The 14,809-nt window shown below is 37.0% G+C and overlaps 1 protein-coding gene across 3 annotated transcripts; it reads right to left on the bottom strand.

The window, feature by feature from the left end:
* Positions 1 to 1,393: 1,393 nt before the first annotated feature.
* On the bottom strand, positions 1,394 to 10,524 carry LOC131326354 (uncharacterized). Of its 3 annotated transcripts, none has more exons than XM_058359109.1 (6): positions 9,993 to 10,524; positions 6,818 to 7,006; positions 4,981 to 5,094; positions 3,431 to 3,912; positions 1,861 to 2,258; positions 1,394 to 1,715 (listed from the first exon to the last, which is right to left on the bottom strand). In XM_058359109.1, exons 1-6 carry the CDS (start codon positions 10,501 to 10,503, stop codon positions 1,433 to 1,435), a joined length of 1,977 nt encoding a protein of 658 aa, XP_058215092.1. In that variant the 5' UTR covers positions 10,504 to 10,524; the 3' UTR covers positions 1,394 to 1,432. The 3 variants fall into 3 exon arrangements, with proteins under 3 accessions (XP_058215092.1, XP_058215093.1, XP_058215094.1); XM_058359110.1 differs by lacking the exon at positions 9,993 to 10,524 and adding an exon at positions 7,189 to 8,085; XM_058359111.1 differs by lacking the exon at positions 9,993 to 10,524 and adding an exon at positions 7,078 to 7,150.
* Positions 10,525 to 14,809: the final 4,285 nt, after the last annotated feature.

The raw sequence follows: 14,809 nt of genomic DNA, 5'->3' as shown, positions 1-14,809 counted from the left end.
ACGGAGAGATGTCTCTCTGTCACTAAAACACACTTGAGGTAAAAAGAGACCATTGTCGACACCTTTTGGCATCTGCTGTCTCTGAAAGTATATCAACGGCGACAAACAAGCCACATTGTCGCTGAAAGTTTAACGGGCAACGGAGAGATGTATCTCTGTCACTAAAACACACTTGAGGTAAAAAGAGACCATTGTTGTCACCGAAAGTATATAAATGGTGACTCAACAAGCCACAATTGTCTCTGAAAGCTTCATAAGCAACGGCTACATGTACCTATTTTGGTCTAATAAGCCAAATAACTTATTTTTCTGTCCTTATTCAAAAAAAATTGTATTGATTAGTTTTTCGTCGATTTTTGAGGGATTATTGCTCTGTCAAGATGAGAGAAATCTAAAAAGTAAAAAATTACGACCAAAATCTAATTTTTTTTTAATAAAGATGAAAAAATTGGCTTATTAGTGTTTTTGTCTTTACTTAAAAAATTTGGGTTTCAATCGTAGATTTTTACTTTTTAGATTCCTATCGTCATGACGAAACAATAATTCACAAAAAATCGACGAAAAACTAATAAATGCGAAAAAAATTGAAGAATGACAAAAAATAAGCCATTTGACTTATTAGGCAAAAATAGGTCGTTGACACACTTTTTTTTCGTGTCGCCAAAAGTTATGAATCTAGGCATCCAAGCAACGGCAACATGATTACGAGTAGACTGAGAGTTTAGAAAGCAACAGTGGCATAAATTGGATTCATGCAATCCGAACATGCGAATATGCGATGAGCTTGGTAAATTGGAGATTTTCTTTTTTAATGAGTACCTTATGAAATTAAAGGTTGCAGGAAAGAAATTTGTGTGTCGGGGTCATAAATGAGATACCACTGAAAGAGTAGGGCATCTCTGTAAAAAAAATCATGTTGATCGGACGTCTATTACTCAGTGATCGGATTTCTTGTTGAAATACAAGGTAAAGTTAAATTTTAAAATTTATTTCATAGTCATTTCTCTTAACAGTGGAAGCATTTTTTTCCCATCAATTGGACAAACCACATACAGGGGGTGCATATGAAACAAAGTAAACAAAAGAGGGTGTAATCAGAGGGAGTGTACTTTGCCCTACATGCATGCATAGAAGATCGAGTAAGAAGAAGAAGATTGTTAGCGCGACATCAACTAACAAGGAAATATCGATAGCAACAGACAAACACCCATCAAAGCACTCCATATGCCATAGCCATAGGCTATATTGAAGGATTGTGTGATAATCTCGAGCCGAGATATATATATATATATATATATATATATATATATATATATATATATATATATGATCAAACAGTTGATAATATAATCACTTCAAAAATTAATAAAAAAAAATTCGCCGTTCGAAATAAAAAGTAGAACAGAATGAATTAGCTGATCGGTCCGCAGCCTCACCTACTCGTAGGGTCGTACAACTTAGCTTCCTCAATACTATGCTTAACGATGACTGCCTCAAACATGTGGCCTCGGTGCGAAAGTGAGCAACAAAACGCAAGACACAGGCGACACAGAGTCAGGTACACGACGTCGATGAAAACAATGGTTAGCACTGCGAGGGCCGGCCCCAGGAAGATATATACGTTGATGTGTAAGTCGATGATGTCATAGGCTTCGAAGACGGCCAATATCGTGAAGACGACAGAGACGTACAACGCTGTTATAGCGATGATGTACCTTTTTTTTTTATCCGCAAAAATAATAGTATATATTAGATGGAAATGAAAGGATAAGCCAAGAAAGCAGAGTAAAAAGCACATGAGCTAACCAGAGGCTAATCAACAGAACAAACGCAAAATGGAATAAGCGGCGATTTGATTACCTGAAGGGCAATGCAGTGAAGAAGTCGCTGCTCGCGAACTTGGACAGCTGGATCACGACCATCAACACCATCGATAAAAAGGCGGCATACAGGGCGACGCCAGTGAACCACAAGAAAAGGAGTAGGCCTCGCTCTTTGTCCGTACCATACAGGACCGGGCGGCCGGGACCCCGGCTGTCTCTGTTGGAATCAAAGCCTCCGGGGAGAGTGAAAACTGCAGCGTAGTTGACGGTCCCGATGAGTGCGGAGACGAGGAGCAGGCTATTGTTCATTGATTTTAGGGCTTCCTCGGCATCTTTTCGTAGTCTTGAGTGGTTATCTTCGAACAGCTCGGTTGCCGTCTTCCCGTCGGAGTTTGGGTACCATGGAAGATGAGGAGGAGAATCATAATATACAAGCTGCATGAATATACATTAGAATCTCGCAAAGGCTTACTATCACACTTATGTATTAATTGGTCGTCCCTTTTAAGAATTCTAACTTTTTAAGAAGACGTGAATGTAGTATACTACACTGCTCACTTTTGAAGTTGTTATGAAGGCATAGTCTAAAATAATTTATATGTAAGCAAAGTGCCATCTAAAGTGGAGGAATATCCATCCACCAAAAGTGGAATCATTTGTGTGGATGGCTATCCAAAATAGCATAGCCTCAAAGTCTGTTCTAGACATTGTTACGTTGTTGTTGATCTAGACATCTGCCCCTACTGCAATGTTTAAGAACAAAGTGTGGGAAATGGAGGAGCTTATTGATTTGTTGAAAACTAGAATGGCCTTGTGGATCAAAGGTAAATGTGATCTCATTGACTACTTGATCTATTGAACACTTCGAAAGGTGCCTGGAAGGTACGAGGAGGGTAAAGATATATGAGGTTCATTGGTTCCAATTTGGTGTCTGTTGGTTGATGCGTGTGTGTTTCTACTCTACTTGGGGATACAAGGTCTGTGGTCTGTGTTTGGTATTTGGGGTAGTCTCTGTTAAGATCAAGCACTTACCATCTTACCAAAACCCGGAGGTAATGGTAAAGGCGCAACTATATTCCTTATACTAAAGTGTAACAAGCCTCAAGAGCCAAGTTAGGCCTTGAGTAAGTGGTGGTGCTTTAAGTGCTGATGCGTGGTTTCCCGCAGTTGTGGGAATATTTATGAAGCATGGTTCTAGCAGTGGTTTGGAACTTTTGGATGTCAAGCTTTCACTTTGCTGAAGATGCATTGCCATTATTGAGGAATGTGTCTAGTTGGAGATTTGGTTTTGCTGCTGCTCCTAGTCTAGGGAGGTTAAGGATGCATGCCAACTTTTTGTGCCTTTGATAGGCAGAGTATACTCTGCTGCTTAGGGCAGTTTATCTATATAGTTCGCTCATTTTATGTGTGTAATAGTCCTAGGCTTATAACTTTGCATCCAATTTTTTGTTGGATCGATATGTTTTTTGGTTTTGCATTTCACTTTTCTTCATGTATCAATATCTAGTGCTTTGGTCTTTTCTTTTTTGATTCTCGATGTATATACCCTTAACGAATTAGTACTGAAGAAACTATAATCGGTAGAAAAAATTTCGGGGTTCGGGTACCTTGAACCAATATACATCCCATGCCATCTGGTTCAAGTTTCCAAGGAGAACTCCAGGATTAGCACCGGGTTTGGTTGCAAGGTGCAGAATGGAGTTTCTACCATGATCAAGAGCTGCCATCATCCCTTCCTTTCTAGCAACGTTCTTCTTCAAGAACCAGTACATTCTCTCGTCTTTCTTCTCCACTGCTATGTGAAATATGTTCTTCCCGTTGCTATCGAAGCAGTACGCAGCCTCGGGGAATTTCCCGAGGATATCTTCCACCAACTCTTGAATGCCGTTCTCTGCCGCTTGAAGAAGCGGGTTTCTTCTCGTTTTAGTAGTAAAAATGGGCCGATCATCATCGTCGTCATAATTATACCTTCCACATGAGTTGGTGTAATGGCTCCAATCTTCTTCTTTTGCAATCAACCTTTTCGCTAGGTTCAGGGCACATGCATGCTTTTTCTTTACCTCATGAACTCCATTAAGCCAAGGCACCACTAAACAATAGAAAAACAAAAGAAAATTAAGGAATAAGAAAGAGGCATATATAGACAAGTCCTTAATTTCTAGGCCCCGTTTGGCTAGCTTCGCAGTTTTAAGCTGACTTTTTGCTTTCTCTATGGGTCATGCATGGGTGTTTGTTGCAATGCTTAAAAAGCTACTTAGGGCTTGTTCAACTTAATAAGTTATTTGGCTTCTTTTTTTGTTCTTATTCTAATTTTTTTCATATTTATTAATTTTTCGTTAATTTTTTTGAGAATTATTGCTTCGTTATGATGAGAGGAATATAAAAAGTAAAAAATTACAATTAAAACCCAATTTTGTTTGAATAAAAACAAAAACAATATCCTCTCATCACGACAAAACAATAATCTTCAAAAAAAAAAACCAAAAACTAACAAATACGAAAAAAAAAATTGAATAATGACAAAAAAAGAAAAAGAAAAGACAAATGGCTTATTAAGCCAAACAAACCCTTTAAGCTTTTTGAATGCATGTGAGAGTCCAGTTTTAAACGTGTTTCATGCAACTTTCGGTAATACTAGTTAATAATTCATGCAGATTTTGCTTGTACCCTCCACCACAGATCACAAATCCATGACATCCGAAAGGACCGAAACCCCATCTGATTCGGAATCCTGGGGTGCGCCGATGTATATAGCCGGAAAACTGTCAAGATCCATAACCCTCGCCTCGAATGCCGCCCTCTATGCCGTCAGCTGCTGCTCGCTCGACAAGGCCACCAAATTCACCGCTGCCTGCCCTCATGGATTTGTGCAGGAAGAGTAAAAACTTGATGGACCCAACTGTACACCACAGTAAGATCGATCTTCAAGTTTTCGCTATCCCTTTCCCTCCACAAAGGATTTTGACAATGTTTAATTTGTTCATGGTTTTGTGAAGGTAAAATGAAAGAGGAAGGAAAATTTTGGAAGATCCAACGGTCGTGAAACAAAATTGCAGTGACAAATCTGTACAATTTTTTTGAAACAAAATTGCAAAGCACACAAAATATACAAGATTTTCGTGATATTTTTTTGGAGAGGTAGGAAAATAAGTTAAACCTGAGATAATATTTTCGACGAAAGAGCCTTTTGATTGGCAGATAACGGGTTCATTCCTCTGGGGATCCTCTACATCTCCGGTAAGCTTAGAATCATTTATCCACACTGGGATGCCTGCCAAAGTTACAACAAATAAATCGTTTGTTATATATGATCGAGAGTACGTAATAAAACATATTAGTGAAAGACAAATACATTCTGTGGCAATTTTCGTTTCTCGTATACTATTCGGTTGATTTCTTCGTAACAGTTTTTTTTTTTTGAGCCTTACTTGGCATATGATTATCGAGGGTTTAGGTGCCAACATAGTTGGGATGCATTTCTTTGATTAAAATTATCTTTTGCCTTTCAAAAAAAAAAAAATTCTTAAGACACAACTATAAAAAAAAAAATGATATGTAAAAATTATGGACACCCTTGAAATTGCAAAACAATCATAGTCACCACATGATACTTGAAATTCAGGACGGAGTCAGGAATTTAACTACGCATGGGTGACTATGTACGCGAGACAAAAAATTAAAATAAACATGTGTAATTACGTTAATAGTAACAGTAAAACTTAAACTAAAAAAAATGCAAAATATATAGCAGTACTCCATACTTAGTTATGCTTTTCATAAATTAATTACACTCGACGGCCTTTCAAATCATTAAAAGTACTAAATTAATCATTATACTTCCAACATGCCCGCAAAAATACTAATTTAATCACATGTTCACATACGTACTTTTCAAAACATTCAATCTGCCTTTAGCATTAGCATTGCTTTTTAAACAAAATGTCATTACCAAAAACTAGCAACATTGAAAATTGATATAATAGTCAACAGTTATCACTTATCGCATGACTAGAACTAAAAGTCTAGAACAATAATTGGACAAAAATATACCTACAGCTTAGATTTTACCAAGATTGCTTAGGATTTTCAAAATTATTTCTCTTTTGTTTCTATTTTCTTGAAACTGCCTTCAAGTCTTAATGATTAGGAATTTTTGTGCTGACAAAAGGAGGTTTAGTGTGCCATGGAGATTTTAGGATAGAGAGAAGAAAATGTGTTCAAATCTTTTTAACGATTGGGGGTTTTTGTGGGATAAAAATTAGGAAATGATTTTGCCACTTTTTTAATTTTTTGTTAACACCACTTCCCTACAAGTGTATTTTTGGTAGGAGAGTGACATTAACAAAAAAATGAGTGACAAAATTAGTAGCCTAAAAATTAACTTATGAGTTTATTAATTAAATATTCACAATGTTTACCCTTAAATTTAATGTTTTGTTATGTTTTAACTCGTTTTAACCCTTAGCCTTTAAAAATTAATGTTGGTGTCTTTGTATTGCAAAAGTTAATACTATTTGACTTTTTCCCCAAATTATTAAACGTACCTACCGTCATATAGGAAATTTTTGTTTTCTAATATAATAGTATAATTTTTTTGTCCTTCCAAGAGCGATACCGCTCCTATTGGTCTCCCCTGGTTTCATCCCCGAATTTAATTAAAGAAGTTACAGACAAATACTATGGAGACAATGTATCAATATTATGAAGCTAGTGTGTGTTGGTTTTCTTATTTTTGTTTCCTCAATGTATCCTTATTGAGTTAAAAACTGCTCAGATCAAGTATTTTTTGGTCATTTTTTTTGCTAATTTCTAGCGAGTACCCTTAAAATCACGTTCTGATCATATTAAGCGGCTCAGATCATCAAAATTTGATCGGAAATTATGAGATTTTTTTTAAGTGTCTAATTAGTTGTCTTCAGAACCGCCCCGATGTATATATTTCTTTTGTCAATCAGAAAAAAGAAAAGAAAGAAAGAAAGAAGAAGAAAACTTACAAAGGTAGACGAGACACAAAAGGAACTGTAGGGGAATGAAGGGCCTACTGCCAATATTCCTAAGCCAATAGGATGACCCACTTTTAAAGGAAACGGGTTTGCTCGCCAACATATTCAATGCAGTGTTTCCATTTTTATCATGTGCTCCGGCAAGATTAGGAAATGATTCAACAATCTCCATAGCCAAACCTGCAGGTTCAAATGATTAACCGCAATTTTAATCAGACCTAGTTATTAATATATAAAGAATAAGGTTAGACCTGATCGGTTTAAGTTTCTAAATGAGCATTCCCACATGGTTAACAATCTAAAACATGAGTGTATATCGACAGTAACGTTTCGTACACGCAGAGAGAGAGAGATAGATAGACGTTTCAACGAGATTGGCGTTTCTGGTATGGTTCTCTCGGTTCCCTTCTTTCTCCCTCTCTCCTCCCTCTTTTTCCCGACCCCATACCCTCTATTTGTTGGTCTTCTTCTCTCACGGCATCTCTCATTGTTGGGAATCAAGAGAGACATTCACTACTCTTTTATTAATCTATAAACACAAAATTGCATACACACAACTCTCACACACTTCTCTCCTCTCTCACACACAATTTACTCCACTATTGATTGGGAGAGACCCCCTCAGGGGCTCCCTGATCTCTCTGACTCTCTCTCACTTCTTTGTTCTCTAACTCTCTCATTTCCCACACATACACATTACTTATACACAATTTCACACAATCACAGCCATACAACTTGAGCTACTCCCCAACCTCTAGTTTTTATTCCACAGACAACACCACGCTATTGCACAGCTATATTATTTGCTGGCTTGGCCACCCACACTTTACTTATACACAATCTCCCTCTCTCATCTTCTTTGTCTCTTCACGGCCCACACACATGCACACACAATAATACAATTAAGTTTAACTTTCAACATCCCTGTCATCCCTTTCTCGGCCGTGTCTTCTCTTTCCGTTTGTTTTTCCGGTCAGTCTTCTCCCAAGTAGTTTTATTTTGGCCCAACGGCAAGAGAATCTGGTGGTTTGGGTGGCATGGCTCCCGCCGTGATCACTGTTGGGTGCCTCGGTTCTTGCCTAACGGTAGGGTTGAGCTTCCGCGGCAATTTGATTTGTTCTGTGCACCTTGTGTCTCTCTGATAAGGTGTGCCAGTGGCAGCTTGGCGGTTGCCAGAGGCGGCTGATCGGTGGTGTTGGTGGCTTTCTGTCTATTATTGTGGACAACGGTGTTAGGTGGCTGTGATTGAAATTTTTCAAAAGTTTAGCATTTTTTTATGAATTTTCTTGGATTGAGTTTAGCCCACTTTTACCGGTTAGATTTATTTTCATATGCTTATTGTATAATTTAGACATTTTAAGTTTACAGGTGTTTTGGGCTTTGACCCTTTGAGTCTTTGGGCCTTGTTTTTGATTGGTTGTATTTTGGGGTTCTTCTGGGCCAGTTCTATATGAGTGAATTATGTTCTATTAGGTCCTTGTGCACAAATAGAGCACAAGTATTTTTCCACGAAGTCCGACTACACGCGCGTACACCATATCTCTCCTCTCTCTCCCCTCTCGCTGTTCAACACGCTCATACTAGACAAGAGTGATGTGGACAGGTTCTTTTCTTCCCTACGTACTCTCTCTCTCTCTCTCTCTCTATTCCAGTATTCCTCTTCCATCACTCCCACTCTCTCTCATCCCTCCTTTTTATTTTAATATTTAAAATCTTACTTCCTCCGTCCCAATTTGTTTATCCAATTTAGAGAATACAACTTTTTTAGGAAACACAATTATTGCACCTATAAATGCTCACTTTTCAAAAATTGCCCTCCTAACTTTTTGAAGAAGAGTTCTTTAGTTCAAATGGTAAGGGACAAAAAGGTAATTTTATAGTTTTTGGTCCCTTGGTCTTCTAAAATGGACAAATATTTTGGGACAAGTAAAAGTCAAAAAGTGGACAGACAAATTGGGACGGAGGGAGTATAAAGATTATACGTAACCCTTTTTCTATACACCTATTTTTTAATAAAATTTATATTTTTAAAATCTACTCATAAAGATGTAACTAATGCAATCAATATTGAATATGAAATTATGAAAAACTAAAAATTTAATATCAATTCTATTTTGTCTAAATTTATAATTAATAGTCTAAAATTTGATATTATTAATTTAATACTGTGAATTGTGAATATTTTTTTTATTTTCATTGTTAATTAACAGTGTTTAATCGTTAATTAACATTATCAATTGTAAATTTTTAATATTTTTTATTTTTAATTAACATTGTTAATAGTAAAATTGATAGTATTAATAGGCACTTCATTTGTTCATAGACAATTAATAATTGAAATCGGTAAAAATTTAACAATATAAAGTTTAATCACAACAATATAAATTTTACATTGAACATATAAATTTTAGCTTTTCATAATTTTATATCCAATATTGATTTCATTTGGTAGATTTCTACGAGTAGTTTTGAATATGTTATTTTCACGAAAAATAATAATGCAGAATAAACAAAGCTTTAGGCCCCGTTCCAGAACGGATAATAAGTATTTATTTTTTAAGAAGGTAATATCAAACTCAAAAATAAAAGGTTTAATGAAATTTAAAAATATGCAATATGGATCTTGTTTAAAAGATCTCGATGAGATCTTTAATACGGTACAAAAAAACCAAAAAATTATTTTTCATTTACATTATTTTTGAGTTTGAAAATGTGAAATAAGTACTTATTTTTTAAGAAGGTGTTCTGGAACGGAGCCTTAGAGATTTATTAAAAATAAGAGAGAGAGAGAGAGAGAGAGAGAGAGAGCTTTGTGTTTAGGTGTGTGGTCTATTTGATGTCTGACCATTTTCTGCAGTGTTGCATGTACAGCGTTCCTCTTCTCCTCTGGGGGAGAGAAGAGAGAGAAATGGCGCACATGGGAGGCAGCGAGGTAGGCGCGTGGGTTTTTTGAATAGGTACCTGTTGAGCGCATGAGCTTTTTTGAGGAGGATCCTTCCGGCCATGAACTAAAAAGTTAGGATCGGCTAGGAATTATCTATTGTATTTTCCAACCTTTGGTTTGAATCCTCTTCCCCTGTTAATAAATCTTACTTTTGCTGATGAAGAGATGAAGAGAGAGAGAGATGTTCTACTTGTAGAAATGAGAAAGGGAAAAAAAAAGTACTGTAATGTTCTCCCATTATAGCAGCATGAAGAATAGTGCAGCCGTCATCTCTCCTCAGCAGCTCCTCATCAGCAGCCGCCACTTTGAGAAGGTTGAACACCTCCCGCTCTCCATTCACTGCTGCCGAGTAAAGTGGCGTCCCTCCCATTGCATTGCGCTCTGAAACCAACTCTCTCTCCCTCTCCATAATAATCTCCACAACATTGACCCTGCCAAACCTGGCTGCCTCGTGGAGCACCGTGTCCCCTCTCCAGTTCCACGTCCTCAGCTCTCCCCCACCACCCCCATTGCTCCTCGTTAGTAAGCCGCCCTCAAACAATTCTCTGAAGGCAGTGGCGTTGCCACCTTCCGCCAAGAAATGGAGTATGGTGTTGCCTTGCGCATCTTTTCGCGTCAGAATATCCGGTTGGTCGGTTAGGATCCCGCGGAGCACCGATAGCGATTTTGGGGTCCATGTTAGTGTTGCTCTGAGTGCTTCCGAGTGGCTGCTGTTGGCAAAGTTGGTTACCATTTTTGTTGGAAACACAAACACACACCAAAGAAGGAAGTTAGGCTAACTTAATAAGGTTATTAACTTCCCATGTCAAAATAGCTTAAACGCTAACTTCCTAGAGAAAAAAGGATGTGAATAGTTATTAGTATCTTTATTTTACCAAAGAAGGAAGTTAAGAGAAGAATGAGAATAAAGCCCCACGTTAGTGTTCCAAGAAAAGGATCAAGTACAGTGATATAAAGTTGGGAGTGTCAAATCAAATGTTCTAAAAAAAAAATGGCACAAAAAAGGAAATGAAATTTTTTCAGGTGGAAGTGTTTTAGACGTCGTTCCAAATTACCCCTTAAAAAATAAGTATTTATTTGTAATTTTTAAACTTAAAAATAATAAGTTTACTGAAATTAAAAAATATGTAATGTGAATCTAGTTTTATAGATCTTGATGAGATCTATCAAATCCTGTAAAAAAATTAAAAAATTATTTTCGTAAATATATTATTTTTAAGTTTGAAATAAATCCTTATTTTTTAAATATTTTTTTGAGAATCTGGAACGGGGCTAATTTCTTTGCCAGTTCTAGTTGACTGTGATTTTCTTTTTTAAATTTTGGAAATTGATTTTGGCATTGCAATTTTAATCACTGACACTCCACTTTGTGTGTTAATTATGTGAAATTAAAAAATAGAATGAGGTGTGTCATTGGCTAAAATAGAGTGTCAAAATCATTGTCTATAGCTTGGGGGGTGGGGTTTTGTATAAAAAAATATAACCTTAATATACTACTGTAGTATCTATTTTGTGCAAGCCGAATTATAAAATTATTAGGATAAAAAAATAGAAACATAAAATAATTGATGAAAAATAGCTTTGAAATTTTAAAAATGACATTATTACCTAAAAGAATATAATAAACTACACAGAATAAAGGCAGTACTACTGTACTGTCGAACACTTTGATTGGACCAACACAGTTGTTAGAAAACAACTTACGGGCTGTTTGGATTGAAGAGATGAAGGGGGATATGTAAGCCTCCTGATTTGTAGTCCGGTTCTCCATCAAATTCGGTGTTTGGTTCAGTTTTTTGAAAGGGGGAGATAAAGACTGTAGAGGATCCATCTCTGGCTGAAAGTGGATTTGTGAAGGGGAGGTCCGACCCTGTCGTTGGCAAATTCGGGGGTTTTTGAGACGATTTTACCCCTCCAAATCCCCCTTTCGTTTATACTTTTTCATCTCATTTCTTCTTTCATCGTTCTAAAACCCAGACAAACGAAGAGAGAGAGAAGGCTAGACCAACGGGCTGAGGTAAGACCAGACCAGAGAGATAGAGAGGACTGGTGACTCCATCTCGACCTACTCGATCGATCTATGCAAAACAAGAGAGAGAGAGAGAGAGAGAGAGAGAGAGAGAGAGAGAGAGAGAGAGAGAGAGAGAGAGAGAGACTTACGACTGAAAACTGAACAGTTGAGTGGTGACGATCGGCGGCCGACGAAGGCAGAGGAGTGGGTTGTGCGTGGGTGAATCCAGTGGATGGGGTTGTGCATGGGTGAATCCAGTGGATTGGGTTGGGGACTTGGAGTATACTGTCGGTATACATATACATACATATATAAAAATGACTTTTAAATTGCCATTATTGTAAATATATATGATAAGTATAATAAATACAATTTTGGGGTTGGGAAATCAGGGGCTATGATAATTATATTGCAATTATTTGTATTTTAAATATTAAATTTATACACAAGGGCAATTAAGTCATTTGATATCTTATCCTATCATATCCAACTTCCAAATCCCTCTTCTAAAAAAATCATCCAAACACCTCATTACAAATCCACTCTCCTTAAGAGGTGGGGCTACACCCTTCTTAATATATCACCCCTCATTACATATCCACCTTCAAATCTACCATCATTTTATATCCACCCAAAACAAATCCTCCATCCAAACGAGCCGTTAGAGTGATGTCAAAGACAATCTACAACTTCATTTTGGCATGTAATCCTTTCTCTTATATCCCTCTCAAACACTTTCCTTCAGGCAGATGCATTGTGTGACTATCATACTTGATTTTGATATCATTTCGATCTTGCTTGTTTGCCGGGGCCAGTTCTGACTTTTTGGATCCTAAGAGCAAGTGTATCAGACGAGGGAAAAAGGCTTTTTAGCTATTTTGGAGAGAAAAAGCAAGAAAAACATGCTGCACCAAATGAGCTAAAAAGAGAGGTAAACAAGATTTATGAACAGTTCTTCGGTATTTTTAACTCAGCACTGTTCAAAAGCCTTTCTTTATTTTATTGTTTCTTTCTCTCTCTCCTCCCTCCTCTCTCTCTTCTTGCTGGTGAAAGTTGAAACCCAATCAGCTTGATCGCCGACTGAAGTTGTCGACTTCTGCCAGTTTCGTGACTCATCAGCTCGTCGGCGAAGCTTTTGACGAAGAAGATGTACTAAGAATTGATATTTCTCGACTGCAATGGAGGTCCGGCGAAGTCAGAATCGATCTCGACGGAGTTCTTCAACGAAGAAAGACCTGGGTTTCTCTCTCTACTGTTCCCGAAATCAATCTTCAACGGAGGTTCGGCGAAGCTTTCGATCAATCGCGAGGTCTCCAGACCTCGATCTCACGCATATGTAGAATCAATATATATGAATGTATATAGAAATATATACTGCAAGTTTACTTTTTACTAATATTTAATTAATGGACAGAGAGAAGAAGTTGGGGAAACTTCTTGTGGTTTTTTCGGTTTAAAAATAAAGGATAAAGAAAAAGAGTGAAAAATGTATATTTTAATAAATGTTAGAGCATGTACACCAATGATTTGGTAAAATACCATTTTGGTAAAATACCATGTCAACAGTTCACAATTCTATTTTAACTATCAACTTTTTCCTTTCACAACTACACCAACACTATCTATTTTACCTAACACCAATTAAAATATACATTCTTCCACTTTTTCGCTTTATCAATTTTTTTCCCCTGAGTTTCTTCCCTTTTTGTGTGCTGAAAACTGGGTTTTTATCAAATTGATTTGTGGGTAGTGGAGAACCAAGTCCTTTTCTTTTTTCCACCAGACTGTGGTCGCCGGAGTTGAAAGCTCTTCTCGTCAAGATAGAAGAGTTTTGTCTGATCAAAATGGAGTTTCGACCACTTTGATTTTCCGGCAGATCTCTCGTCAAAATCAAACCCATAGGAAAGCATGATTCAAACATAGGAAGAATTTTGTTTCACGGTGATGAGCACTGATTGTGAGAGAGAGAGAGAGAGAGAGAGAGAAAAAAGAACGAGAGATTGGTAGGGAGGAAAGAGAAAGAAATAATATTTTAATACTTACCTTATGAACAATTGTTCTCGGGAAATAGAGAAGTACTATTTATAAATGGAAAATACCTATCTATTTAGCTAATCTGATGCAGCCCTTTTTTTTTGTCTTGAATAGATAAAATAGCTACAAAAGGTAATTTTGCTACTCTAATAAACTTGCTCTAAGGCGAAAATTAAAGACTTCCCTTTTTTGGTTGTTGGAGGGGCTCCGTAAGGCTTACAAATTTTCGAGGGCTTAAAATGGCAGCACTGCTTGACGATTTCTTAATCTTAAAATAATGGGTTGTCCCCAAACGTAGAGCGAAAACCGACGCAATATAATATCCGGTAAGACCAGAGTCGAATCCACAAAGACGGTAATGTGTGCTGACTAAAAACTCGGGTTGTTACTTATTTAAACTGGCTCTCAGGTAGCCACCCCTTCTAGTTTGATGCTGAGATTAACTAAAACTAAGAAATAACTGTTCTTTTCAAATAATTAAAAGGAGGTACGGTCGTTGGTTCATAACACTCGCAACCAGTCCGGATTTACCTGCTCCATTTAGTTTTCTTAAAAACATTCAACTTTAAATTGGAAAAGATACCCCGCAAGATGCGAACCCTAATGGTCGCCGTTTACCTATGCGCAGCGGAGAATGAGTTTTGGACCCTCATTCCCCCGTTCACATGGGCTCCGACAATGCCCTGGTTTGTCTGCGGGAAGTATTTTTTCAATCTAAAATTATCTTTTTCATTATTTAAAAATAGTAGCAGTGCCCGAACCGGCCACGGCGTGTTAATCATCCGCGACCCTAACTAAACGACTACTCACTAATCATTGCACAAGAAACAAAAAAAAATCCTAGTTTTAAACATTCTTCTATTACTCAATACGAAAAATAAATAAAAAATTCAAACCAAACAAAAACAAATGAACAACTTTTATTAAGAACAAAAATTAAAACGAATTACCTCAGTGCGTGCAATTAAACAAAGCTTTCAATAAATGAAAGGAA

The sequence above is a fragment of the Rhododendron vialii genome, chromosome 5a (genome assembly GCF_030253575.1).
Source record: "Rhododendron vialii isolate Sample 1 chromosome 5a, ASM3025357v1".
NCBI classification, from domain to species: domain Eukaryota; kingdom Viridiplantae; phylum Streptophyta; class Magnoliopsida; order Ericales; family Ericaceae; genus Rhododendron; species Rhododendron vialii.
The sequence above is the reverse complement of the archived record's forward strand: the minus strand, read 5'-3'. Positions and strand labels throughout refer to the sequence as shown.